This window comes from Falco cherrug, chromosome 4 (assembly GCF_023634085.1).
Source record: "Falco cherrug isolate bFalChe1 chromosome 4, bFalChe1.pri, whole genome shotgun sequence".
Classification (NCBI taxonomy): Eukaryota; Metazoa; Chordata; class Aves; order Falconiformes; family Falconidae; genus Falco; species Falco cherrug.
The window spans coordinates 8,333,540-8,359,804 of record NC_073700.1 but is presented as its reverse complement, the minus strand read 5'-3'; the positions used below and the strand labels follow the sequence as shown (position 1 = coordinate 8,359,804).

At 36.7% G+C, this 26,265-nt stretch overlaps 1 protein-coding gene across 2 annotated transcripts in view; it reads left to right on the top strand.

Moving 5' to 3' along the window:
* Positions 1-21,006, top strand: part of DCP1A (decapping mRNA 1A) — a 37,750-nt gene extending 16,744 nt beyond the window's left edge. Inside the window, exons 5-10 of one of the 2 annotated variants that reach the window (XM_055708559.1) lie at positions 1,676-1,814; positions 6,040-6,159; positions 10,189-10,953; positions 13,417-13,482; positions 15,118-15,295; positions 16,887-21,006. In XM_055708559.1, coding sequence (XP_055564534.1) covers positions 1,676-1,814; positions 6,040-6,159; positions 10,189-10,953; positions 13,417-13,482; positions 15,118-15,295; positions 16,887-16,918 — 1,300 coding nt within the window. In that variant the 3' untranslated portion in view covers positions 16,919-21,006. Of the gene's footprint in view, positions 1-1,675; positions 1,815-6,039; positions 6,160-10,188; positions 10,954-13,416; positions 13,483-15,117; positions 15,337-16,886 lie in introns of both variants that reach the window. The other variant, XM_055708558.1, reaches the window with a different exon arrangement.
* Positions 21,007-26,265: the final 5,259 nt, after the last annotated feature.

The window sequence follows — 26,265 nt, the reverse complement described above, 5'->3', positions numbered from 1 at the left end:
GATTATGCTAACACTTAAAATCTCAGCAAAGTGTTCTGGTTCTTTTACCTTGCCCTTTCTCATCCCTAGTTTTGGAGTTGAGTTTAGACAGGTCCTAAGTCAGGACTGTATGACCGCGTGGGGTGCTAGAACAAAATGTTCTTTCAGGGTGTCACCATAGAAACGTTGGTACGGTATTGAGCTGCTTCATCCAAAGGAGCACACGCTGCAGTTCTTGGAAATTGTCACACTGTAGATTGGCCTACCTATTCCAAATTAGGTTCGCAGGTGAATGCTTCCTTACAGACAAAGTTGTACTAATAATGAGAAGCTGGCTTAATAAGCAGCTTGTATGATTAAAAATATTCAAAGTAATTCTGAAAGCAACATTGAATTTTTAAAAGCCAAATCTAACCTTTATTCAAATGAATGCAGCTAAACTCTAGCGAAGTAAAGAGCCTTGGTTGCTAGAAAACTGGGAAGAAAATTCCAGGAGTTGAACTACTTTTCTCCTCAGAAAAGGCAACATAGATGTGCATATAAATACAGTCTATAAAATCCAGTTTGTCCTGAATCCAAACTGACCTAAAAAAACTGGAGGCTGGAATGATTGACATGTCCTGTGATTGTTGTGATGGCACCTCTTGGCTCCCCCACCAGCCATCAGTACCACAGCATGAGAGTTCTCAAGTGATGTGCTAGCTCCAGAGCTCTGCTCTGTTTACAGTGCTTGTTTTTTCTTAACATATTTGATTAATGCAGGCTTAAAAAAGAAAGGATTACAGGCTGGTGTGTGTTTATTTCAAGAGGATAAGCTTTAGCGCATTGCACAGCCATGTATATCTTGTGAACTGCGTATGGATTAGGAGTAGAAGTATATGCTGCCTTTACTTTCATTAATGAAACGGACCAGGTACACATCATCTTCTTGCAGTCTTTTAAATGGAAGGTTTTTTATACTTGAGGTAGGCAGGGGTGGAGTAGAACTGGTGAATGAACCATAGGCACCAAAGGCCAGAGGAAAAGACATGTTGTAGACCTGCAGGTAACTGGAATGACTACAGGGCAGCTAGAGAAGGAAATGGTTTGCTGTTCTTTCCAGAGCCTTAAGTGGAGGAGTAAGGGGTAACTTGCTCTAAGCCTCCTTGTAGACTGACTCCAGAAACATCTGGTGTGAGCCAGCTCTCTTCTTTCATACTGGTTTCGTTTTCTTAGATAATGGTAGGCCTCATCCTAAGTTATAACTGGTTTTAATTGATTTTGTTGAATAACATGGCTTGATTTGGCTAAATATGAAAAAAATGCAAGTTAGGAAATAAAGAGTAAATAACATTTTCCTCAATCTATGGTATAATACATGTGCTCTTTGTATATCGTATGCTTGGATGTCCATGTATTTTATTGTAAAAATGTCTAAAAATGACAGGTTTACAGAAGTAGTGTTTACTGTAGGCAAACTTTGTGAGAGACAGACCAGTGCTGTCTGGGTTGGAGAGAAGTCGTACAGACCATTTGACAATTTGACTTGTGTAAACCTTGTGGCAAATGAAAATTTGTGTAACTTTGGTCAACTATGTGTGAGGGTTTTATTCAGGCAGAACAAAACATGTTAATATGCTGGGAGTACATTTTTCCTTACTGTTTTTTGCAAGATGTTAACTCTAGATAAAATCCTGTTTCTCCATTGCTGTTACAGAGTGGTAGAACAAGAAGCTCAGAGATCACAGCATGTTTCCCAGGACAGAAAAAGTCCCAGCAGAACCAATGGCTGCAATGAAAACAGGCCCATTGACATCTTGGAAATGCTTAGTAAAGCCAAGGATGAATATGAACGAGTAAGGAAATAATTTTTTTTCCCCCCTTTTCTTTTTTCCTAACCTTATGAATAAATAAACCAACTACTTCTGTTTCTGAATAAGTGGCTTAGAATATCATATAGAGTCCACTGAAATAGCATGCCCTGTTATTTCTGAGAGAAAGATGATAGAGAATAATTCTTACACACTGAATCATCCTGTGCAATATATTCTAACTCAAGATTGTGAAGTAGTGCACCTAATCCATCATTTAATGGGCCTGTATGTTCTTATGTTTGAATTGCTACCTTCTGGGGGGTGGGAAATACAGCTTTAGAAACAGATAGCTGGAAATGCAGACACAGCAAAATATTTTCCTAAAACAGCTGCATGGGCTGCTTTATCTCAGTATTCACCTACTGTCTTGCTTTGTGAGATCACTCCCAAAGGAAATGCAAACAAATAGGTATATATTTAACACTGTAGAAGAGCTTACTACTAAACATGGCTGGTTTTGTGATTCTGAAGTTCCTGTATTGTAAATATTCCTTATAGTGGCTGACATTTTGGCTTTTCAGTTTTTTCCTGTGTACTGAAAGTCAGTGGAGGAGATTTGCCATAATCAAGAACATTCACTGAGCTGTGCACTAAATAATTGAATAATATAACAGAAGCCCAGAAACTTTGAACTACCCTGTGTCTATGATCCAAGCACAGATGTACAATGACTTGGAGAGAAGGGGTAATGTGGGGAAAATGCTTCTTGTTTTAAAACAGTGTGAGGTCTGCGTGTTGCATGAATTCATAAGTTTTATTTCTGTGATTAATACTTCAGTGGACAACTTTTTGCGTACTTTTTTGTTAGTTTTCATCTTTACGAAAGCCTGTCTGGAGAGTATTTTTAACACATTAGCTGTTTTGTTTAAAGTACAGGCATTCTCTGCCGTTGTTTCAGTAGCCTTGTTTTCAGGCTGATGTCTTGTTCTCTCCTTCAAATACACTCACTAGACTTGGGAACAGTCTCTGATTTCAGGCAAGATAGGTTGAATACTGATCATGTGATCCAATTTGGAACGTAGCTTGATAGAGACCCATTTTACAGTGATTTTTCCTGCTGTGAGAAAACTTTGTCTCTGGGAATAGCAAATAAGTTGTACACAGCAGCATCTGTTTCTTCTTAAGTCTCAGAAGGCATCTTGTGATATTAGAGATTTAGTCATTCAGTACAATTGTCGACTATGAAGCATATTTTTAATAGCTGTAGACTAACTATAACAATACTGTTCCCCTATCTTTCTGTTCCCCAGTTTACTACTATGGTCCTGTCTACTGTTTGTCTATCATTTCAATAAATTGATTTCAGAAGGATGAGTCTGGTATCTTTTGCCAGTGCTAAATTCGCAGGTTTACATAATGGAGAGCATTAGTTTTTCTAGGAAAGTTACTTTACATAGTCCTGAGGACCAAATTCATACTCGCAGGACAAATATGTGAGAGATCCAAAAAAAGAACGCACCTCTCACCAAGTATAGTAATACAGGGATGTGCAATAGTAATGTGTGAGTATAACATTGCAGAGATGGGGTCTGTTTTTTGTGGCTGTGGGAGAAGAGTTAGCACATTAATACAGTGCTTAATTCCTTCCAGAAGTTGCCTATGTAGCGGGGTTCCTTTGAGTACTTGCAATTTGAGTCTTTGTAGGATTCTAGATTGTTACAGTGCAGTGTGGGACAAGGAGAAAAGCATGAACATGTGGATTAAACCTTGTAAGAGCCAGCTGAATTTGTCACTTTCCGACGTAGATCGAGGGCAGGTGAATGTGACAAACAATACAATATATTTGACCCAGGCTAGAAACTAGTTTCTGAAAATCAGTAATTTGTTTTTTCAATGCTTTAAATCCGGAGATAAATTGCTTCAGATTCTCTGAGTGTTGTTTGGGGAGGTGTCTTTTGTATGAAGGCCAGCATTGTGGAAGTAGCTGCTTTTGTGAGACCACAGAAGGAAGCATCAAAACCTGAACGCCTGAATGACTCATCTTTCAATATTGTATCATTTAAGATGGATTTGAGGGAACGGAAGGGGTTTTTCTGGAAAAAAAAAAAAAAAATCCAAAAGGCACACCACAAGAACTCACTGTTTTGGTTGTGCCCTCTTAGGGTGCAATCAAGACTTTCTCCCTCTTTGACCTTGCAGTATTAGATAATATACCTTTCCAACAGATGGCTCTTAAAAATTACTTGGAATATTCAAGCTTCTCTCCTGATTTTCAGATGTTTTTTGTGTGAAAGTACTGAAAAGCTTTTGGTAGAAACAAAGTTCCTGAGCATCATGGATGAAGTTCTGCAGACAAGTGCAAAAGTGGTAAACAGGCAATGGTATGCAGATTTTGTGGTGGCCAGTTGACATCAGTGGTGCCTGTAAACACATTAGGGAAATATGCAGAGCATGGGCTACAGCAGAGCTACTATGGCATTGAGGTTTTTCTGCCTTGATCTTGATTTGTTGGTGGCGTGTGTGTGTTTCTTGATGCTTTTAGAATGCTAGTGAAACTAGAATAATTACTTAATGTCCTCTGTGTATGTGAACCGTAAACTGAAGCTGTTCAACATAGTCCCATAGGGTACTATGATTGTAGTGCTGTAGAATTTGCCAGATAAACAGAGTTGAGCAATGTTGGTCACGTTTCAAGCAAACTTTTTTGGAGAATGTTCTGATGACTCCCCTCAACTCTAGCAACAAACCTCTGGCGTGCTAACTTTGGAACTCCTTGTAGCCAAGGTGTGTCAATGTTAACATAATTAGGTAACCAGCTTGTTTTGAAGGTGGTTTCTTGAGAGACCTTTCCTGTCTTAATTTTTTTTTAATTATTTTATGGCACTTGGTAATTACACATGACTTTGTATTTAGGAGCAGAAAGTACTTATCTGCCTGGTACATTCCAGATGGATCATACAGTAATCCTTGTGTGCAGCCCACATGAGATTGGCAGAGTGTCAGCATGAGAAGGGGGCAGAGAGAGTGAAAAAGAGATTTATGAAGGTCTGAGTGATTTAATCTAGGATTCCAAATCAGCTTAATCCTTCAAGTACTCACTACATCAAGTCCATATGTGAAAATGAATGAATTCTGAGATTATTTTTTTTTTAATGAACGGATGTTTTTTATAGTGTGGTGTTTTGTGTGTGTTTCAGTATGAGCAGGGAAACATACTGCACCTCATCCTCTAGTGAAAAGAAAACTACGCTTTGTCTGATTTTGTAACCACAAGGCATTCAGCATTTCAAGCACAGTTTTGACCTTCAAGTTAGTGGCTAAAAGTCAGAAAGATGGGAGAAGTTGCTTCTCGCCTCTGTCCCTAAATCACAATATATAATCTTGATTTTGCATTTATTACGTTCAATTAGAAATTGAAAACAAAAGAATAATAAAGCTCAGATTTCTTTTTATCTTGCTGCTAAAATGTTTAACCCCTATTTTGCTGCTGTGGGTAAGTGACCAGAGCAATCATCACGTGTTGTGCTAATGTTCAGCTGTATCATAAGCATAAGGTGTAGTTTACCTTTTGAAAGCTAGACTGTTCTACAGTTTGGGGTTTTTTACTGGTGTTTTAAACTGTAATACAAGTTCTATATTCGTTTATGTATGTATTTGTTAAAGGTGTAAGTCAACTCTGTGTAAACTACTGTTGTAATTCTCTTGTCTGTTTTTGCCTTGTTCACAGAAGATCAAATTAACACCTTCTGAAAAATATATGTACATGGTTAATTAGATCTGGTGGAAGTAAATCAGTGACAAGTTCTCTTTCCAGCCACTTACAAATGATTTCTGACAGGATTTTTTTTCTAAGCTGTTTCTAGTTTGGGTTCTTGATTTAGTGAAGTATAGCAAACTTACTTGCTAGCAGCTAATGCAGATAAAGGATGTGAAAAGCCTGGGTTTTGGGTTTTTTTTTAATAATTTTCTTTCTTGGTGAAAAAAGTATGAAGCCAGTTGTCTCTTTTTTTTTTTTTTTTTTTTTTTTTTTTTCCCCTCCAATACAAAGAGTAAAAGCTTTATAACTGTATACCAGATGGTGGATGTCATGGTGTGATTTTTATTTCCTAAAATTTGTGAATTCCACAGTGTCTTAAAAAAATCAGTACTCTGTACATTGTATTTCTGTCAAAGTGCCATATAAACAGGATTGTAGGAGTGTGTAAATGTAGACTTACACTCACGTATTTGTGTTAATTTTTTTTTTCTTTTTCACTCTCCACTCCAGAGTCAGATCAGTGACTTAAGTATTATATCAAGTTCTGGAATGCAACAAAATGCAAATCCTCCAAAGCCAGAGAGCACAGAGCCTTCAGAACAAAAAACTTCATTACAATTGCAAGAGCAGGTATGTTTCATCCAACCCTAAATAAGGTGCGGGGTTTTTTTTCATTTACTTTTTCATTTGTTTTGATACGAAAATTTTCCTTTTATTTTTTTTTTTACAATGCCTGCAGTGTTGTCTGAATGTATTACTGCTTTAAATAAAATAATGAGTTTAAAGACTTTTAGAGTCCTAAATTCTGTCTTTTGACTTATTTAAAATATGAGGCTTTGTCCACACTACTGTGAAAATCCAGATATGTTTATATGGGCTAACTTGGATTCTGGAAGAAGCGAGTCTATGACAATGTGCAGGGTGGCTTGCAGAGCCAAGAAGCAAAAAGATACCTCTGCCACATTGGACTGAGTGTGGCCTCAGTTAGCTCTACACATTGTTGCAGTCTTTCAGCTGTGAACTCAAGCCCAGTTTTCTCATTTCCAAGACATTTACTTAAGGTTTGTCTGTGCTGCCTTCAAAGCTACAGCCACAGTCCTGCTAACTTAGGTCAACAGTGCATTGCCAGCCAAGAAAAAGAAAGTGCTTCAGTCATGGCAGTATAGAATTCTCTGTAACATAATTGAAGGTGTGTTTACCTATCTTCTTCCACACTTCTATAGCTTGCATTGAACCTCTGCTTGTTTGACTGGTAATAATATCAGTCTGCTTGGCCAATCCCTTTATACTTAGACTGTGGAAAAACTGTGTGGTTTTGTTTTGGTTTGCATTGAGGCTTTTTGTTTAGTTGGGAGCAGAAGAGTAGCGCTGTTTGGGGCTTTTTTTCCTAAGTTAAGCACTTTTTGACAGTATATTCCTTCCTCTGCAGGAAGGGACATACTGAAAAAAAAAATCAATAAAAATTTAGTGTTGTTGGGGAGGGATGTTGCTCGAATTGTAGTAATACCAGTGTTCAGACCTGTTTCAGGTATTAGATGCAACATGTTGAATCAGCATGTACCCAGAAACCTAAAAATTCTAAAGCTTGGTGTTACTACTGAATTAAGGTGCAAACCACAGTAAAAATTCTAGTGAAAATAACCTCTGTTTCATGTAAATGTTGTCTTTAAACCACAGGAAACTTAAGTCAAAATGCTTAGTATCGTCACTGCAGTGGCTGGAATAGGTAGCAATAGCTCAATATTTGACTCCATTTTCTAGTAAGCATTTCTGCACAAGGAAGCTGTAGCCTTGTGCAAGACTTTTCAGAAATAAATTTAGAAAAAAAAAAAAATTCTGCAATAACTAAATTCCCTGTAACACCCAAGGTATTACCTTGGTAATACCACTGCTTACAGTGCCACCCGGTGGAAACAGAAGGGTCAGCAGTGGTTCTCGCAAAATATCCGCTGAGGTAAGCCACAAGGCCTGCCTCCCGTCCTTGCCATAGGTTATTGTTGCGTTTCTGATACAATAAACCACAGTGTCTGAAAAATGAAATGCTCTATGAAGATGTTTGCAACCTTGCACTTAGTACTTGTAAACAAAGTACTTTGTAGTAATATTACTATAGTACTTAGGGCTAGGGTATGGGCAGCAGGAATCTTTTAGGGGATGGTGTAGTAACAGTTCATGAACTAAAATGAGGAGTGGGGAGTTCACTGGGATTATTTGCTATTTTAGCCCCCTCTATCCCCTCAGCAGCACCTCTGCTTTTGGGTCAGCTAAGTGTTAGACTGACCCCTGGCAGCCAGCTCTGCCAGACTGAGACCTGGCAGCAGGGTTGCCTGAGGCTTTGTTTTAAAAGAAGATACTTTCTTTTGGGTCACTCCAGGTAGACTGTACACAATCAGCTGAAGTACCCCACCTGACAGCACATGGAATTGTAGAACAGAAAGCCAGTAACGAGTAAAGGAAAAATTGGAAAGATGAGATTCTAACAAGTTGCTTTGAAGTAATTGAAGGGAAACAGTTGATTTATAGAACGGGTGAAATGGCATATTTTTAATTCTGTTGAGCCATTTAAAATAATAGCTGCAGAGATACTGGAAAAAATTAATAGGGTAACATGAGTTATAATTCTGTAAAGCTAGTTAACTGGGTTCAAATATATCACAAATGTGTGTTAATCACATTTTTAATAATGTGGACAGCTGGAAGACTACTGGAAGAGCATTCCATTTCAATTGTAAAAATGTATTTTTTTAATCTAAATAAAACAAGTGACCAGTGAAATTAAAAAACAGTGTACATATGGTAAGTAGGGTAAGATTCCTGAATCCTCTCCGAAATGTCACACTTGTATGTTGATTGACTAACTTAATTTCATGCTAAAGATATCGCAGATGTGGGAATAAAAATATATCTTCTGTGAAATTCTGAAGTTCAAATTTTTTATCTTGGCAGTTCAAAGTGAAGTTCAGTTGTATCATTAAATACTTTTGTGCCAGTGATCAGCAAAACTGAACCAGAACACTGAAATTAAACTTTATAGTGCCAGCTCTGACTGCAAATTCATGTTTCAAAGTAATCTGAAAAGATTTCTGGAGAAACCCATTGAGCAGCACTCTGTTCCTGTGAAGCAAAGTGATCACATTGCCTTTTTGCAGCCCCTGCTGATAAGGGTCTTCATAACATACTGAGTTGATGATACACTCAAAATATACCTCAGCCAGAGATGGGACAGTCAAAAGATGTGTTTCATACTTCGGGCTGGAAATTAACTTCATATTTGAGACTGTGTACATGTAAGGGGCTAGTCTGGCTTGGATCAGAGCATGGTAGAGATTTCTGTTTATTACTTGAATATTGTAATATGCCAATAAAGGAAAGAGAGGTGATTTATTATACTAAGTGAAAAGCTGCGTTTGAAATGAGATGGAATAGTGATTTTTCTCTTAATGGAATCTTTACAGTTGAGGGGCAGGTCTCTGGAACAGTAAGATCAGTGGAGAAAAGTAAGAACAACTTTCTTGGAAGAATTCCTAACATAATTTGCAAGATTTATAAACTATAGAATGTCTCGGCTGCAAAAAAAGTGTGCCTGACTTTAAACTACGTAAAAATGAGTAACGTCAATGGCAGTAGATATTAGTAACCCAGGCAGAAGTCAATATGATTTCAAGCTCAAGGGGGTTTTGTTAGGCTATTTGCATGCTACTTGTACTGCTGTACCTTCACTATTGTTTTTTGTGCTGGTAAAATTACATCTAGCCTAGCAATGTCATGGTACGGTAGTTGTCATTGTAAAATAGCATCTTTGTTTAGACATACCATCAGAATATACTGGAATTGTGCTGCAGGCCATTCAGTCTTCTGAACAGAATGTTGTATTTTAGTCCAGCTGTTTTACATAACTTCTGGTCCTGTACAACCTTTGGGGGGGGGGGGGGGGGAAGGGAAAATTGTGAGATTAAGGGTATTAATAGCTGGGGTTTTTCTCTCATGAAACACATTTTTAAATATTTTCAGCAAAATATTAAGAAGGTGAAACATCTGATTTTAAGGATATTTAGTAATGTCAGTGGCAGTGGTGTAGGCTAGATGTGTATTTTTGGGAGAGGCTAAAGGGCTGGTAGATGTAACTGTGTGTGTGTATATGTACACGCTTTTCAAGGAGATGTACGTACATATGTTTAGGTTTATTCAGATTCTTTCATCTATTGCAACATCTGTTGCATTGTTAATGAAAAAGGGCAAGAACTTTTGGCTATTTAATTATTTGCAACTCTAAATTCTGTGTGGATTTTGCTCAACATGGAAACATGGATGTTATGCACTCCCCCCCACCAGCCCCCGAAGTCTTTTGTGTAGTCATTGTGATCAATGATGGCAGGTGCCATCTCAATGACAGAATCCATAGCCTTGCCCCTCCTGTACTACTAGTGCACAGTCTGTCTGTCAAAGGCTGTAGAGAAAAAGCTTAGATAGGATGTTGCTTGTAAATGAAATTGACTTCACAATTCCTGTAAATAGAGCATGCTTGATATCCAAACTGTATTTTAGGTACATTTGACCTAGTTGTCTTTCATCGTTTCATTGAAATTATAATAGGCTATGTGAGGTACACAGTGGTGTGTATATTTCTAAACTGAAAATTTCCTTTTCCCTTCTTTTTAGCCATTTCAGTCAAGACAGAAGCATCTGACTTTGGAGGAACTGTTTGGAACCTCTGTACCAAAGGAACAGCCCACAGCTCCGTATCCCAATCCAGAGGGCACGGAGAAGTTGCAGACTGACACCTCTGCCAGAGAGCAGCACAGTGTGCTCTTGCCTTTTTCCTTTGACCAGTCAACAGTAATGCAACAATCTCTAGGGAAATCTGAAAGTCCAAGCATTAAAAGCAGTGCCAATCCTTTCAATCAGCAAGAATGTTCAACACCTATGCTAATACCTCCAGCTTCAGTTTCCCAGCCTGATATAAAAAATGTTTCAAGCTATTCAGTTTGTTTAAGCCCTATTCTTAATTCAGCCTCAACAATGGAAGCTGCCCCTGCTCAGATGCTTCCTGGCCTAAAACAAAACAACAGTATAATGCAAGTTATGCAGCAAGCTGCCAAGCAGATATCCCCACTAGTGAATCAACTGCCATCTGAAGTGAACCACGCTCCACAAAATCTAATGGCTGGCCAAAGCCAGCTTATAGCACCCTTGACATCAACAAATACAGGAACTGTCTCAAATACATCCCATACAAGTGTTGATCTTCTCCAGAAACTCAGGTTGACCCCACAGCATGACCAAATGCAACAGCAGTCTCTCACTAAGACTTCCTTAACACCAAACATCTCTGCCTCGGTTGGCCAACTTGCAACACCAGAAAGCTTCAAAGAATCTCACAGTAAGCCATCAGCCTTGAACAGCAAGATAATCTCTCCCCTTCAGGTATTCTATGGGTTTTTATATCCATGAAGCTTTAGACTGTGTTTAGGCTACATGTATTTTTCTCTTGGAAAATCTGCTATTATATATGAGCCTTTTAAAAATAATTAGGGACTTCAACTGTGTGATATTAATTTAATTGCTGACTTAAAAATCCAATTCCATTAGTTTTATATCATTAGCATCTGCTATCAGTGACAGACCTGTTTGTAGAGGAGGAGGGTTTTTTAAGCTGGTGCTGTTAGGGGATGAGGACATCCTGAAGAATTCATTGGTACTTGTCAGAAAATTACTGAGAACTGATGATCTGAAAGGGGGCAGAAGGTTACAGTGTTACAAGAGTTAATACTGTGGAAGTCTTAACCTGCACCTTCTCTGAAGGTACAAAATTAAGAGTTTCCTGCTTCTAGTTACTTTGTTTTGGATGTTTTATACTCCTTCAATTTTGACCCCCTTCTGCTGGGGATACCTGTGGGCTGCATTGAGGTACTGTTAGTTATTTAGTAAAATGGATGGTAAACTGGTTTATTTTGTGTAATTGACCACCTTGGTTTATTTTATCCTAGTACTGCTTATAAATGACCTCTTAAAGTTTTTATTTCTTGGAGAAGAATCTATTGACTATGTCTTAACATAAGCCAAAGTAGTAAAATTGCTTTGAGAGACCAGGTGAAAATGTCACTCATAGTCTGTAAGATTAATGCATGTGGCTTTATGTTATAAATTATTTTTTATCAGTTATTATTGCTCTGTTGTATAATTGGCTACCTCAGTTTTAAAGACATTATTGGATTTCTGTTTTTCTTCAAAGTTCCTGTAGTGCCCATCTCTGAAGTTATCCAATGACTTATTTATGTTCATGCAAACTAAGCCAGTGTTTGATTATGTCTTCTTGCATCTTGAGTGCAACCATAATGCAAGAATGAAAAACACCAAAGCTACTTACAGCTCCATCTGCATGAATTTCCTAATGTTTATTAATATCCAGTGCTTGCCACTGGGTTTTAACAAGTTCTTTGGTAGCCCTGTCTGGGTCAGTTACTGCTCTCCGTTCTGGATATGGTGATGACTTACTCATAACAGTGATCTAATCAAAAGCTCAACTATTCAGCCTAAGTATTATGTTAGAATTTCACGTATTTTTCAAGTGTTGCTTTTCTGTCCTCAGAATAATTATCCCTGCCTTAATGTTTAAGAAATGGGTGTGTTTTCATTGTGCTGTCTAATTAGATTGTTTCTAATCTGCTGCTGTTGAAAATTTTCAAGGCGGCTGTGACTACTACATGCTAGGATTATTTTACTAGCCAGCGCCTTTTTGAGATGTTTGGACTGATTTGTTTTGCAGAAGGAGGAGGAGGTCCAAGTACAGCATTGAGCAGCTATCTTGATACAGTATTGAAGAACTGTACATTTTGAGCAGTATTTTCCTTTCATGTACTAATTAACCTTGGTACAGATTTGACTGAAGATTGTGACATCTTTGAGCATTTAGAAAAAGCTGGCTTTATCCATAACTGCCCTTGTCTGCTTGATAGCCTGGGAATTAGCTCTTCATATGCCAGTCATACCCTTTTTTCCTTCTATGTCCACTGAGTGTACATATTTTCATGAGACAAAATTTTCCATGGCCCACATATACTCTCAAAGTAGCAAAAGACTTCTTAACTCTTGTATAATTAGACTTTAAGAATATGATGTTGTACTTGTTACCACTTCATAAAGCTAATCTTATTTTTTTGTTAAGGACTATCAATTCCCTGAGTGTTTTTCATGGCAATTCAAGTAAGCCAAGTACTGTCTGTTGCAAGCAGCGTTTTCCTGTTCTGTGCTGCCAAGAGGTATTCCAAATGGCTATAACAAGCCTTTCAAAGAATGCCACAGGAATTTAGTAAAGTACCTTATCTATATGCCTCTTTTTTTCTAATATTTTCTAATATTTGAATTTTATTATATTATGCTCTTGAAATCTGACTAAAGAAATAGCTGGATGCAGTTTGTAAAGGTATAAAATACTTCTGAAATCCTAGGAGAAAACAGCATTTAATTTTTCTGAAGCTGATTTAAATAAAACTCCTAGAAAAGAAATACTGAATTAGCCTTCCTGGCAACTTACCAGACTGATTACAAAATACTGAACTGTTCACTTGGTAGCATTTGTTTTGATGCCAGTTTCAGTGTGTTGAGGTGGTGTTTGGATTTTTTTTTTTTAACAGTAGTTGTCTGTCTTCAGAAGTGTTTTGTTATGGTTAAAAGGTTTACTGTAATATTGAAAGCACAAAACATACATTCAATTCTTTACTCTTTTTTTCAGCTTCCCATTGATTATATCAGTTTTACAAAATTGATTGAATTACATCCAAAATCTGTTGAAATTTGCATTTTTGTGCTTTCATAAAAACAGAGAACCACCACTGGAAATTGAGCTGTAGATGTTAACTTACGAATCATGCTTTCTTTTTAACTTAGACTGTACAACAAAACAAGGAATCAGAAGTATTTCCACAGCCAAAGACTTTGTGTAAAGCAAGTCAAGTAAGTGAATAAGTATCTCTGCTAATTGTTTATTGGTTTTCTTAAATTAAGAAAAAAGGTATTTGTTACTTCAGAACTTTCTAAGAGGAAGTTTTAATGATCTAAACACAGATCTAACATTATTAGAACTGCCTTTGAATAACAGTTCAAAATAAAGATGATACGAATTTTCAAGTTCAGTTAAAATAACTGGTAATAGTCAAGTCTTCAAGAGTTGTTTTTAATTACCTTTTGTCATGTGCTCTTTTCAGGAGACCATCTGTAATTCTTGTTTCCTTTTACCCATCCCCTCTTTTTTCAAATCTGTTAAATTGCCTCATTCTTGCCCAACTTGCACTATGTAAAAGATGGTTTAGTAGCATACCCAGATCTGATTGTGAAGGCAGTAGAAATGGTCCTACTTTAAGTAAAATGCTGTTTTAGCTATTGGCCTGCTATAAGATAAGCTGTACAGTCTGTTCATGATGGCTAGTAAATAATTGCCTAAATAAAAGCATTTTACATGGATTTTGGAATTTTAGGAAACATGTATGAAACCGCATTTGTTGGTTTAAACATGTTTTCAGCTGAAGTACCACACTGTTAAGTCTTCACAGTTTTGACTAAACCAAAATCAATTTGCTGGTTCTGCCATTATTGTTGTTGCACATGCTTTAAGTTTAGATGGGTTTGCAGGTTGTTTTTTTTTCTTCTGGATTTTTGATTATCCATGGGGAACTCTTTCTGCTGATACATCAAACATATTTATATATCACATTTAGTCTTGCTTTCTTTTGAGTGAGACGGGCATGTTTGTTTTCTCCCCCTCCCATGTTGGCCATTCTGGAAGCCTGAGCAAGATGCATTTATCATACTGAATAATAATTACAGTTATCAGGAGATGCCAGATTTGCTCAAAGCTGATGCTTATTCATGTGCACTTTATGCAAATGTAGTATTTCTATACATTTGCAATTTATGTCTGAAAGTAGTAGTAAAAGCAGTGGGTGGGTTTCTGTAATGAAATAGACACAGACCTGTGGAAGAATGAGGTGGGAAGATAGTCCTCAAAATATTCCTGTCCTACTCTCCTCAAGGGAAAATCTACTTATAATGAGAGTATTTCAGTGTACTCCGATGCTTTAATTATAGTTCATCAGTAATTTTAAATACTTTTGAGATACTTCAAATTACAAGTGTACTTGTTGGAGACCAATGAGGCAGGGGGGCGGAAAGCAGGACTAGCCTTTCTGTCAACTCCTAAGGAAAATAATAATTTGCAAAACAACTACAGGCTCCTTTGACCTAGGTGAAAAGCTCATCTTTTATTCTATGTGTTATGTTTCAAAAATTCTGGAAGGTAGCAACCACATGAGGAGGAAGGAGCCTGCATACAAGAATACTGACGACTGTTAACTTTCTTCAGCTTTTAAAATGAGAATTACTGCTGATACTAATCTTCATAGGTAGCTATTTCTTCATTAAGGGCAGCTATTCTGTAATATCAGACTGAATAATAGTGGCTACAATTCTTTTTTCTTTTTTCTTTTTTCTTCTTTTTTTTTTTTTTTTTTTTTTGTGCTTGTCTCTCCAGCCTCTATAACAGCATTCATTCTTACTGGACACAGTGCTTATTAACTTTCTATTCTTTTACAGGTTGCACCTCCGCAGTTTGTTACAGCCACAACCACAGTTACGCCTTCAATCCTCTTGTCTCCTAGTGTTTTTCAGCAATCAGCTGCAAAAGCTACTGAAGTGGAGAATAAAGCCAGTTCTTCTTCACCTTTAACACTTGGAACAACAGAAATTCAGACTATACCTCCTACTGTTCTCAGTAGGTCTCAGCTTCAAGAAGCACTGATACATCTAATAAAGGTCCTGTCTTTACAGAGCTCGATTCCTGAGGGATGGGGTTCCAAGTGTGGTAGCCAGTACTGAGAAATTCTGTACCCGCATGACTCTTTTTGCCCTGAAACGCTACAAAAGTTGCTCCTTTCTATTGGAAAGGGTAGATTATTCCACACTGTACACGTAGTATGGCACAGCTTGTGCCTTTTGGCTGTGGGATGGAGGACTTGGAAGGTTAGAGCTGTACATAAGATGTGTCCTTTCACATCCGTATGAATTTGTGGATCAGTGAGGAAAAAGTTGCACTAGTAGAAGCCTTGGTATGGGGAGGGGCTGGTTGGTTTTGTTGTCTTTGTCAATGTTCCTGCTTTTCCAAGGAAAGCTTTCCTGTTCCCTAGAACTGTTCTTGATCTTTACCTGTCTTTAAAATGAAAAATGCATAATTCTAGTTCTACTATCTCTAGGGACTAAAAGGTTCAGTTGAATAACATCTGTGATGTTGGGAGAAGCCATGCATTAAGGTCATTTTGACTTCTAATGTCATGAAGTTGCCATGAATGACAAACCGTTCTTTGTTAACTCAGGATTCTCTTGCCCCCGCCATGCTGACATTAGATGCAAGTCTAAAAATAACAAGATTTCCTCGTGATAAAGTTGTTAGGACCAAAAAGGGCCATTACCAGATCCCACCATTAGCTAGGTTGCCTGGTTTATCTATGTTGTTCCTTTTTGCATAACCTTTTTATGTATGGGTGTGTACGTACTTTTTTCCCTTTAAAGACTTAAACTAGCTTACTTCTAAGTCTTGCAACTGAGCTCAACTGCCAGAAGTTTTATTCTCATTAGAGACACAGCACACGGATTCTCACCCAGTAGTCCGAAGAGCATAATTGTGGTGTCTTTAGAGCTAATTGGAATACTTGTCTCCAGTCTTCTTTTTTCTATAGAAAGCTGAATTAAGACCAAAACAGGCATACCCTGCAGCATGGGAGTACTTGCACAGTACTCCAAGCAGGATACCAAATTTTCCGTGCAGATCTTGTAAAAAGAATATTACATCTTCAAGCTGGCTGATTAGGTACCAGTTTTGTAAACTTGTTACATGAAGGAAATGGACTCAAGAAATATCTCTAATTCACTTCTCACACATGAGAATTCTTGTATTAACACACTGCAGTCCCTTTCAGGTTGGTCTAACAGAAGTAACATTACTTCTGACACTTTGCAGGCTTTGTTTAGGAGCCTGTAGGCAGGATGGAATCTTTGTGTCCAAGGCTAAGGTTTGGAAGCTGGAGAGAAGTGAAATTATGTGGCCAAGGCTGACCTAGTGACCCCTGGTTGGTTTGTTTGAGCATCCAGTGTGCTTAGTGATCTCTTTAGCTGTCTTACCAGCTTCATGGGTCAAAGGCTGTATGTTGTCCAAAAAGCATGGCCTTTGGTACAAGTATACAGCTAGTTCTCTTAACTCTGACAGCTAAGACTATAAGGAGTCCTCATGCACAACTTAAATGGCATTAATTTAAACTTTTTTTTTTCATTTTTTACTAATGATTCTAATGTGTGTTTTTTTCCTGCAGAACGATTCCCGTTTTCTCAGCACTATTCATGAAGTCTACTTGCAAGTCCTAACCAAGAACACAGACAACATTAAGCTATAATTGGAGCTTAATCTACTTAAAATATAACCATTTTAGAAACAATTATGCCTCGTCTATAAAACTAATATTTTTGTAAAAGAATATTTAGTTTTCAGTGTCTTGAATTTGAACCTGTTAGGAAAGACTATTCCTTAAATACTTAGGAAAGTTGTGTTCTCAGAAGTGATCTAAGTTTTCACTGTGATCATCACCAGCAAACTTTTTTTTTTTTTTTTTAATTGGGGAGGGGACTTAAGTTGCATTTGAGCTCTCATTAGCATTAAGAGAATGTGCAGATGTTTGCTCTGACTTTCTTTGCTCTGGCTTTCATTCCTAACTGTGTTCACTGTTCAAGGATTACAGATGCAATACTAAGTAAACCAGCAAATACATATTACAGTATGCTACACCACACCAGAACAAAATTCACTTGTGGGAACCTAATTCCAGTTTGAAGGACTGAGGAAAAGTAAAGCAAAATGCCATGTGATTAAGCTGGCAGGTGTGGGGAAGGAACAGATCTGGAACCCAGGCCTTTGGAGCTAAATCTTTAACAAAAGGTTTAAAAATGTGATTTGCTCAATACATTGACAGTCTCTAGCTAATGCACATAAATTCATCTTTTAAATATTCCATTAATCTTACTTGCTTCTGTGTTGCTGACATTAAACAGGTATCCAAGTGAGTAAGGCCATTTTCTCTAAAAAGGCAAAATCTGAAATATGCAAAATCCTCTGTGATTGTATCTTTTTTAAAAAAAAAAAAAAAAAAAAAGCAACAGAATAGTTCTGTTGCATGTTGAAGCTCTCTCGTTTTAAATTTATAGTTAGGAGACCACTACTGGAAAACCTTTCTGTTCAGCAGTGTTTGGTATAATTTAAATGCTTAGTTTCCCTTTTAGCTTCAGGATGGACCATGTCATAGGTGGCTTTCATTCCTCAGTTGTGTTGGAACTGCAGTGTTGAAAACTATGCAGATGGGGAGCAAATGCATGCTTTTCTTCTGTTGCCCTCTCCCCAGATTGTTAGTGCACAATTCATAGTCAGAAGTTTATCTAATTAAGATGTTATCACTTCTTATGTGATCTAGTAATTAAGTAATGTAAGAATTTAACTGGATACTTTCCCATTTGAAATCAGAAAATTTCCAGTTATAGTTTCTTATGCTGCTGTGTTGGTTTACCCATGGCTTGTATTTATTTCTTAAAAGCATGCAAAGGTAATTAATAAGACTTCAGGTCTGAACTTTCTCCAGCAATAGAAGTTTTAAAGGATGATTTTCCAGTAGAAAAGTTTTGGTTTATTGAGTAAAAGATAATCTGTAGTGAGTTATGATGCACTGCTTCTTTCTTTTCCCTCAATCACTATTGAAATATGAAGAAAAAAATTGTTTGGCTCCTTACAACATATGTGTGTGTATATATATCCTAAGGATTAGTTAATGTTGACATAGTCAAGGTGCATGGTCATTTCATTGGAAACTAGTAATTGAGCTTTAATTGTGACACGTTCACAAATCAGTATGGTTTAGATACATAAAAATGTAAATATCTGTTGTATTGGATCTATTTTAGTTTTTTTCATAGCTTTTTAGTGGAAAATATATTTTGTTTAGTACTACCTGCCTTCTGAAAAGGTCTTCTCAGCCTTTGAGTTCAGTGATTCCAGTTAAAATATATAGTATTTTGTTAGAAAAATGTGCAAGATTCAGGGAAAGATGCTAATGTCATGCACATTCATCAAGAAATATATTGGCTTTAATGGTAGCTTTTGAATTTAGCTTTTGAATTCAGCAATATAATCTCAGCCTTGTTAAGGAAGATGGGCACTTCCTACTTAGATTCTGGAGTTAGAATACTGTGTATGCACATTAAACAATGATACTCAAATTGGATCTAAGGTCTAAACTAATTTGTTTTGTTGTATTTTTAAGGAAAAGTTTCACTAGAAGAGACAAACCGATGAGCAATTCCTCTGAATGAAAATGGATAGCCTAAACCAAATAGAGAGTTGCTTTTTATCTGGATTTAGCAAAGGTGAAGTCCATAACTTCTCATTCTTAAGGACAGCTTCTGGTTTCTTTGAAGGAAGATTTGCTAAAAGTTAGTAAAAACAGAAATACTGGAAGCTGATAGTGCATGTCTGTACTGTTTACTAAATACAGTCATATCCAAAGATCTATAGAAATTATAGGAAGGAGTTGTATTTTGAGTTCTTCAGTCATACACAGTTGACAGAAGTGATGTTATTTAGAGTAGCAGTGCTGTTATGAGAGTTTGACTCTCCTTTGGATATCCTTAACTTGTTTCCAGCTGTCCAAGAACCCCCACAAGCAGCTGGCAGATCCTTATTTAGTAGCAATACGTTATTTACTCCCCACCCCATCCCCAACTTTCAGAATTAATTGGAAGGGAAACGGAGTTGAAATCATAGTTATTAGGCAGGCATTTTTACAACAAGCAAACCTGTTCATCTTGAATGCCTGCACATGTTTGTTCTAACCTCTCTACGTGTAGCCAACAGACACTGGAACCAGCCTAGGTGTCATCCAGTACACTGCAGAGATTTAAGGCAAGTGCCAGGGTAGCGGATTTAACAGGTAGACCTCTTTAATGAAAAGTTGCATTGTAAAACACCAAGTTCAACGACAGTTGAAACTTTTAAAAAATGTGGACTGTGTTATTTAAGAACTTTTTTCCTGGTTATTTTAACTTTTTTATATAAATCTAAAATTGCTACCTTGTTGAAGTGCTTGATTCATATTATCCACATGTAGGGATGACTAGTGTGTAGCAAATTACCATGGGTCATCACAGGAAATTATTGTGACTATTTTCAAGTGCTGGGTTTTGGTGGGTTTTTGGGTTTTTTTTAACTACTGGCTTAATGGGATTTTACCTATTAGTTCTGAGAATTAAAATTTGATTAGTTTAGACTATACTCCCCAAACAAATTGTACTATCTAAGGATGCATATTGTGGCTAGCATTAAGTCACTTAAAAAAAAAACCCAACCAAACCAACAACAACAAACACAACCAAACAAAAACAAAAAAACCCAAACCCTCAAACCTAATCAAAAACAGTTTTAAAACCTACAGCTGCTGAATTATTCAGGAAAATCAAAATTGTTCAGTTTTGTAGTTAGACTTTTTCTGCTGTTATTTAATAATGCAGAGTTTATATGAAAGGTGCCTAACAGCTACTAACTTAGAAGCAGTATATCTTTCCAAATTAAACAAGATTTGCAGAATGACTGAATGAAGTTTAAAAAAAAATTAAGTGATTTATCTTGATTTCATATGAAATGTTTAATTCCATGTATAAATACTCAATATAATATTTAACTTGCTACTGGAGATATCTCATTTTTGCTTGCATTTCTAATTGCTTCATTTTGGTATATTTGTGAAACCCATTATGCCATATGTAGTCACTGATATAATTTCTGAAATATTTTTGAAAACAAACTTTAATTTGAGACTTCTTGTTTTTAAAAGTATTCTAAACAAATCAGCCTTTTTGTCAGGTATTTGGGTTGCTTTGTACAGCATATCTTAACAGGAGGAATGTGTGCAATATATTACCACCTCAGTTTTGTCTGGCAACTTTTTGAAAATGTTAAGATGCAATATCTTCCTTTCACTTCAAGTTAGAAAAATTGCAGTATCTCTGATTTGGTGGTGTATTTATTTTTATCTGTTCAGTGTATGGGCATATGGTTATTTAGGGCTTTTTATGTACATTATGTGCTTTTAGTAATTTCTGAGTTTCATTACTTTTGTGGATGCATCAGTTGTACCCATTTGCATGTTCTTCAATATGAAAGCTTTGGGGAAGGGGAGCTTCAGGAAAGACTTCTGGAAACCGGAATGAGAATAATTGTAAGTCAATAAATGTAGATACTGCATCATTAACGTTTTTGGTATGGTATGGATTTTATAGTACCTATGTATGTTTGCAGTTATTAAGTTATTGCATAAATGTTTAAGAATGAGCATTTTTTCATCCAAAATTTTGTATGTTTGCAAATATATTTTTGTAATAAAACTTCAAAACAAATGTTTCAGCACCTCCTAAAATCTTCCAATGTTTCCTTTTATTTCTAGAGCTCTAGCAGGTGCTAGAAGGGTAAGTTCCTATTTTATTTAGGGTTAATATTTTCCAGAGAAGAAACTCCCAACTCCTTACTTCATACTGGCGGCAAAATTGCATTTGTTCACTAAAGAAAACACAGCGTGCCTGCTTGAAGGACAGTTGAGAATATCATCTATCACTTTTAACAGTTTCTGGCTAACCTCTGTATTGCTGTAAGTAGGCTTGCATTTTGAATTTGATAAACAGACCAATTTCCTTTCACGTTAAGAAATGCAGCTGCAAGGTCACTGTTTTGTAAGCGCAGCCGTAACTGCTGTTAGGGCCTTATCACTTCTTTTTATGGTATCCCCTCTCATCTGTCTAGATGTGGCATTTGATACTCAATCCAGTGTTGGTCTTTGATCATAGGTGTTGGAAACTGCAGTTTTTGTCTTGCCATATCTGGTGTCATGCAACTTGATTGTGATTTACTTTCACAAAGTAAAATAGGGAAGCTGATGAGGAGGGAAAACCATATCAGAAGTTCTGTTGGAATAATCTTTAAATTAAAATCCTTATGCCAAAGTCCCTTAATCTTAGCTAGATGCTTATTCCCATTCTAACTACCCATAGGAGATAAGCCTTGCAAGGCATACCAGGCATCAGGAGAGGCCACAGAAGAATGAATGGTGCTTGCTGCTGTAGTAGTTAATATTTAACTGGCTCCTGTACTGTATATGAAAGCAGATTATTCTAATAGAAAACTACCACACAAAACAAGTACAGAAGTCATGGATTTACTGTAAGATAACTGAGAAAAAGTGGAAATGGCTAAGGCCTAGAATCTAACTTTCAATTCTATGTTAGATACGTTGCCTGTTTGGTCAATACTGAGGAAGCATTTTTTCTTTGTTGGTGCTGTTAACCTTTTTGTCTTCTCTGGATTCAGGTATTCCTGGTTACTGTTATGCCTATGAAGTGCTTTCCTTTGGTTTAGAAATAAGATAATAAGTCAGATTTACTATGTATAGCTGCAGCTAAACTAGGCCCTGTCCAAAAAATTTAGGTAGGCCAAAATCCTTTTGGCTTTTCCTCACTTGCTACTGTGTGCTCTACAGTTGTATTTCCTGAGAGTGCGTGACAGCATAAAGTCAGTCCCTACTACAGTGGTGATACAGTTCTAGGTAGAATCAAGGAGTAAGCCTTAGGCTTCCAAAAACTCATCCACTAAAACTCAAATTTTATTTACAGGCTTGCAGAATTAAATAACATAACTGGCTTTTTAAACAAAGCTGTAGCTTGTGTTCATGGGCAGAATTAAAGTCGGTGGACTCATGTATTTGGTAAGGATTCAACGGTACTTCGTCCTTGATATACAAGATACTTGGGGTGTTAACAGTAGAGGATAAGAAACCTGTCATTCATACAACTGTTCTTTGTTTATGAACAGAATGCAGTCAAATCACTAAATACAGGCTTTGGTATAGCTGAGGTAAATTTCTTTGTTTAGTGACCTAATCTGAAATTCAAAAGGTTAAAAATTGTGTGTTAAACAATTCTGGAATTTATTTTCAGTGCCTAATAGCAGAAATTTTTTTCTCCTATTTTCACACAACTTCAAGTGTGATCGGCATTTTTATTTCTTCCAGATTTTATGACTGAGGGATTTACTTTTGAACTGACCTACTAATTTAGGAGGGTTAAACTTAAGCGATAGATCTGTAACAGAAATATGGCCGTTAACTGTAAAGCTTGTCCTTGTCAGTTATGCAACACTTTTTCACTTCTTAGAACCCTTCTTCTTAGGAGATTCCTAATTAGGTTCATAATTGGGCATTGGAGAAAGAGGGCAGTGAAAAGTATTATTATCAGTTGCTGCATGTTTGAAATAGCACTCGCAATAAAATGAAAGGGAAAGGACCAATGAATAGAAGATTCCTGAGAAGTGAACAAGGGAAGGAATAGCAAAAGAGTGTAAGTAAATGTGAAAAGGAATATTGTAGAGACACAAGTACAGCCTGTGGAAGTATTTCCTGAAGCACGGAAGAATTCAAGTTACAGTTTTGTTTCTGTACTGGTGTATGTCATCTTCAGGTATTCCCAAAGCTCAAATGCAGTTTGCCTGTAAGAATCCAGAATATTTCAGGGTGAATTCAGAAATAGACTGGTTAGGCATGATTTCCCTGCTCTAATTCTTGAGGTAGCAATACATAATTTACCAGGTCTGCTATGGGGTTTTTTTTAACTTCCAGTTATGAAGCAGCATAATGAAATTCATAGCAGTATGGAGTTGTTATCTTTGCTTGATGGCCTCAAATTAAAGCTTAAAATCTGCTACATGGAACAAGGCTGCTCATACCTAGTTGCCCTTTATCTTTCATTTTAAGTAGACCTTTAAAAATATTTCTACCGTAATCCATTCTTTACAATTCAGGAAGGTCTCCATTTTACAAAGTCATTCTTGGGAAATACAACCACAAAAGAATAAGCTTTCTTTGTACACTGGCTGAAATGAAAGCACTTGCCCTTGGGCCTTACTTGAAAATGTGCAGGTATGTGATGTAAATGCACAAGTGGTGTTTCTTTTCTCCTCATAAGTAAGTCAAGAAGCTTTAAATGTATCTAGAGCAAAGATCTCCTGTCTCCTATATGCAAAACTATGTGGTCTTAATTCTTAATTTAGAGAGTGTACGGCTTGCACATCCTGCTTTACTACTTGTGGTTCGTAAGAGGGATGGGAAAGGCTTAGCAGGTTATCCATCTGACTTTCTGATGTAGAGTTGAGTCTTATGCATAATACCAAGTGCCTTCTCTAGTTTACCTTTTAAGCAGCAAATAAATTAACTTACATTCTCTGGGGGCACAGTTCTCCCATGTAACAAAATTGCTGTAAAGCAAGCTTCTGCCATCTTAAACTCACCACAAGAATTGAGATACAAGGCTGAAATTAAAGCCTACAGGATTCAGGATGTGTACAGCATCTGTTGTGGTTTACAGCAAGCCCTGCTCCTGGTGTAATCCTCAAGATGGAAGATACAGGGCACCCATCTCATTAGGAGGGATCTCTGCTTTCCAATGATTGAATAGGAAAATCCTGCCACAACAGAAGCCCTTACAGAAAACCCAAAGGCTTGGTTAGAAGAAACACATGCAGTACTTCTAGTAAGGGATTGAAAATAAACATATACTAGTATTCTGCAGATCTGAGGATAGCCATCTGAAGGAAACTGCTAAGAGATGTATGGGAAAGTAATGTAGGTTGCATACTATATAGTGTCTGAGCCTGGGCCCGTGATGTAATTCTATCTGCAACTTCATTTTAGATTAAAATAGACAGCTTGATCTTACTACTCTGCATCTACCTGTTTCCATGCAGTACATTATTATATATTTCATAAATTATCATTATTCCTGCAATCCTTGACGCTATGTTGCACAGAAATTGGAGATTTTGTTAATTTTTTTCAATTTAAATTCATTAGCAGGTAAATAATGTTATTACTGAAGACTAGCTGAACAACCTGTCCATGCATAACTGAAGTCACTGTATTTTTGCACATGTGGAAGGATTTACTGGTGATGTGTAATGGTCTGCATAATTAGAGAATGCTTTGGCATAAATCCATCTCATCCATTCCTGAACAGTTCCCTTCTTGAAGGGCTTCTAATGCAGTTCTTTCAAAGTGCAAGGATAGTCAAGCCTGTCATGTTGCAAGAGGACAAGCTGAAGAAAATTTCCTTCAGCTTCTTTATTTCCATACACGTTACAGCACAAATAAATTCTGTTTCATTTGGTCATTATAGCTGTCTCTCCTACCTTCTTTCTAAATTCACACAGCTGATGAAAGCATTGCTGTTTGAGAGATTTCTCTTGGCATAAGTTACTGATGATAACTTTATTATCATTTTAATTTTACCAAATTCAGTTATTTGAATACAGACTGACATTTAAACAGAGTCTAAAGTGACTGATAACTTCCCAGCTTATTTGAAGTGTAGTGTTATGGAAGCTGGATTACTAAGAACCAAATAGAGGAAGCAAACGTGATGAAGTGACCGTGGAACATTTATGTATTCAGTAGGTCTTTCAAGCATAGGTCCAGGTAATGCCTCAAAGTCCTATTACATGAGTATTTCCTATTTATGTTAACAGATAATGTGAAGAGATTGCAACAAGAGAAACTTCAATTTATAAATTTACAAAAAATTTGTAAATAATGCTAATTAGCAATTGAGGGTATTTGGATTAGTTTAGTTTAACCAAATATTGCTGTATTGATGTTACAAACTTCAATGTAAATGTTGTGATTTTGTTGCATTGCTAGCAGAAATACTTCCCTAAATATCATCAAACAGCAGAGCAATTACCAAAACCAGTCATGGTGAATCCCTTTTAACTGTGTAAGACATGCAATTATTTGATTTTTCTCTAATAGGCTACATGTTAGAGATTAAAAATCTTTTTTGTATAAAACTTGTCTCGCATTATTTGGCCTCTTTGGTTTATGTGAGCATTTTTCATGTAGCATAAAATTGTCATAATATTTGGAAACTTTGCAAATTTTGGTTTGTTTTCCACTCTTACTAAATGAGATTTTATTTAGAAGCAATATAAAAATTACTATGATTTTAAAATTATTTTTATCCAACATTTGGCTGCCTGTAGCTAAAAAAGTCTGTTCTGTTATCAAGCTTTCCATAAACATTTTTCTTTTTGTAGATCACTGTGTCAGCTGTATCTGAGGAGAAGGTTATAGTTGAGTTGAACTATGAATATGTTTGTATGTATATTTTTTTCTTCTATCTTGCTTTTATGGACTTCAAAGGTGAATTGATTTCCCTGTCTGGATATTTCTGGATCAGGTGCTGCATGAGAACCTTGCATTTTCCAGGTTGCTGGTTATAGCTGGCTGTAGCCTGTGTAGCAGAGACAACTGCTGTTCTATGGAAACTAAAGGATGTTTAAAGTGTTTTTCATGCTCCAATGGGAACTGCAGAGCTGATCATCATTTCACAGCCTGCTGAATATTCTTTTCACAGGGTGTTTACTTGAGTGTGCACTTGTGCTTAACTAAAACCACTTGCTAGCGCTGACAAAAGAACAGAATTTGAGTAAGATGTGACAGTATGGACTGAATCTCTGGATTCAGCACCAGATATGTTCTGAGAATATACTGCATTCCCGTACACCAGACTACAATGACTGGAATTCCACTGCTTAACTTGTCTTTTTTAAGGTACCCT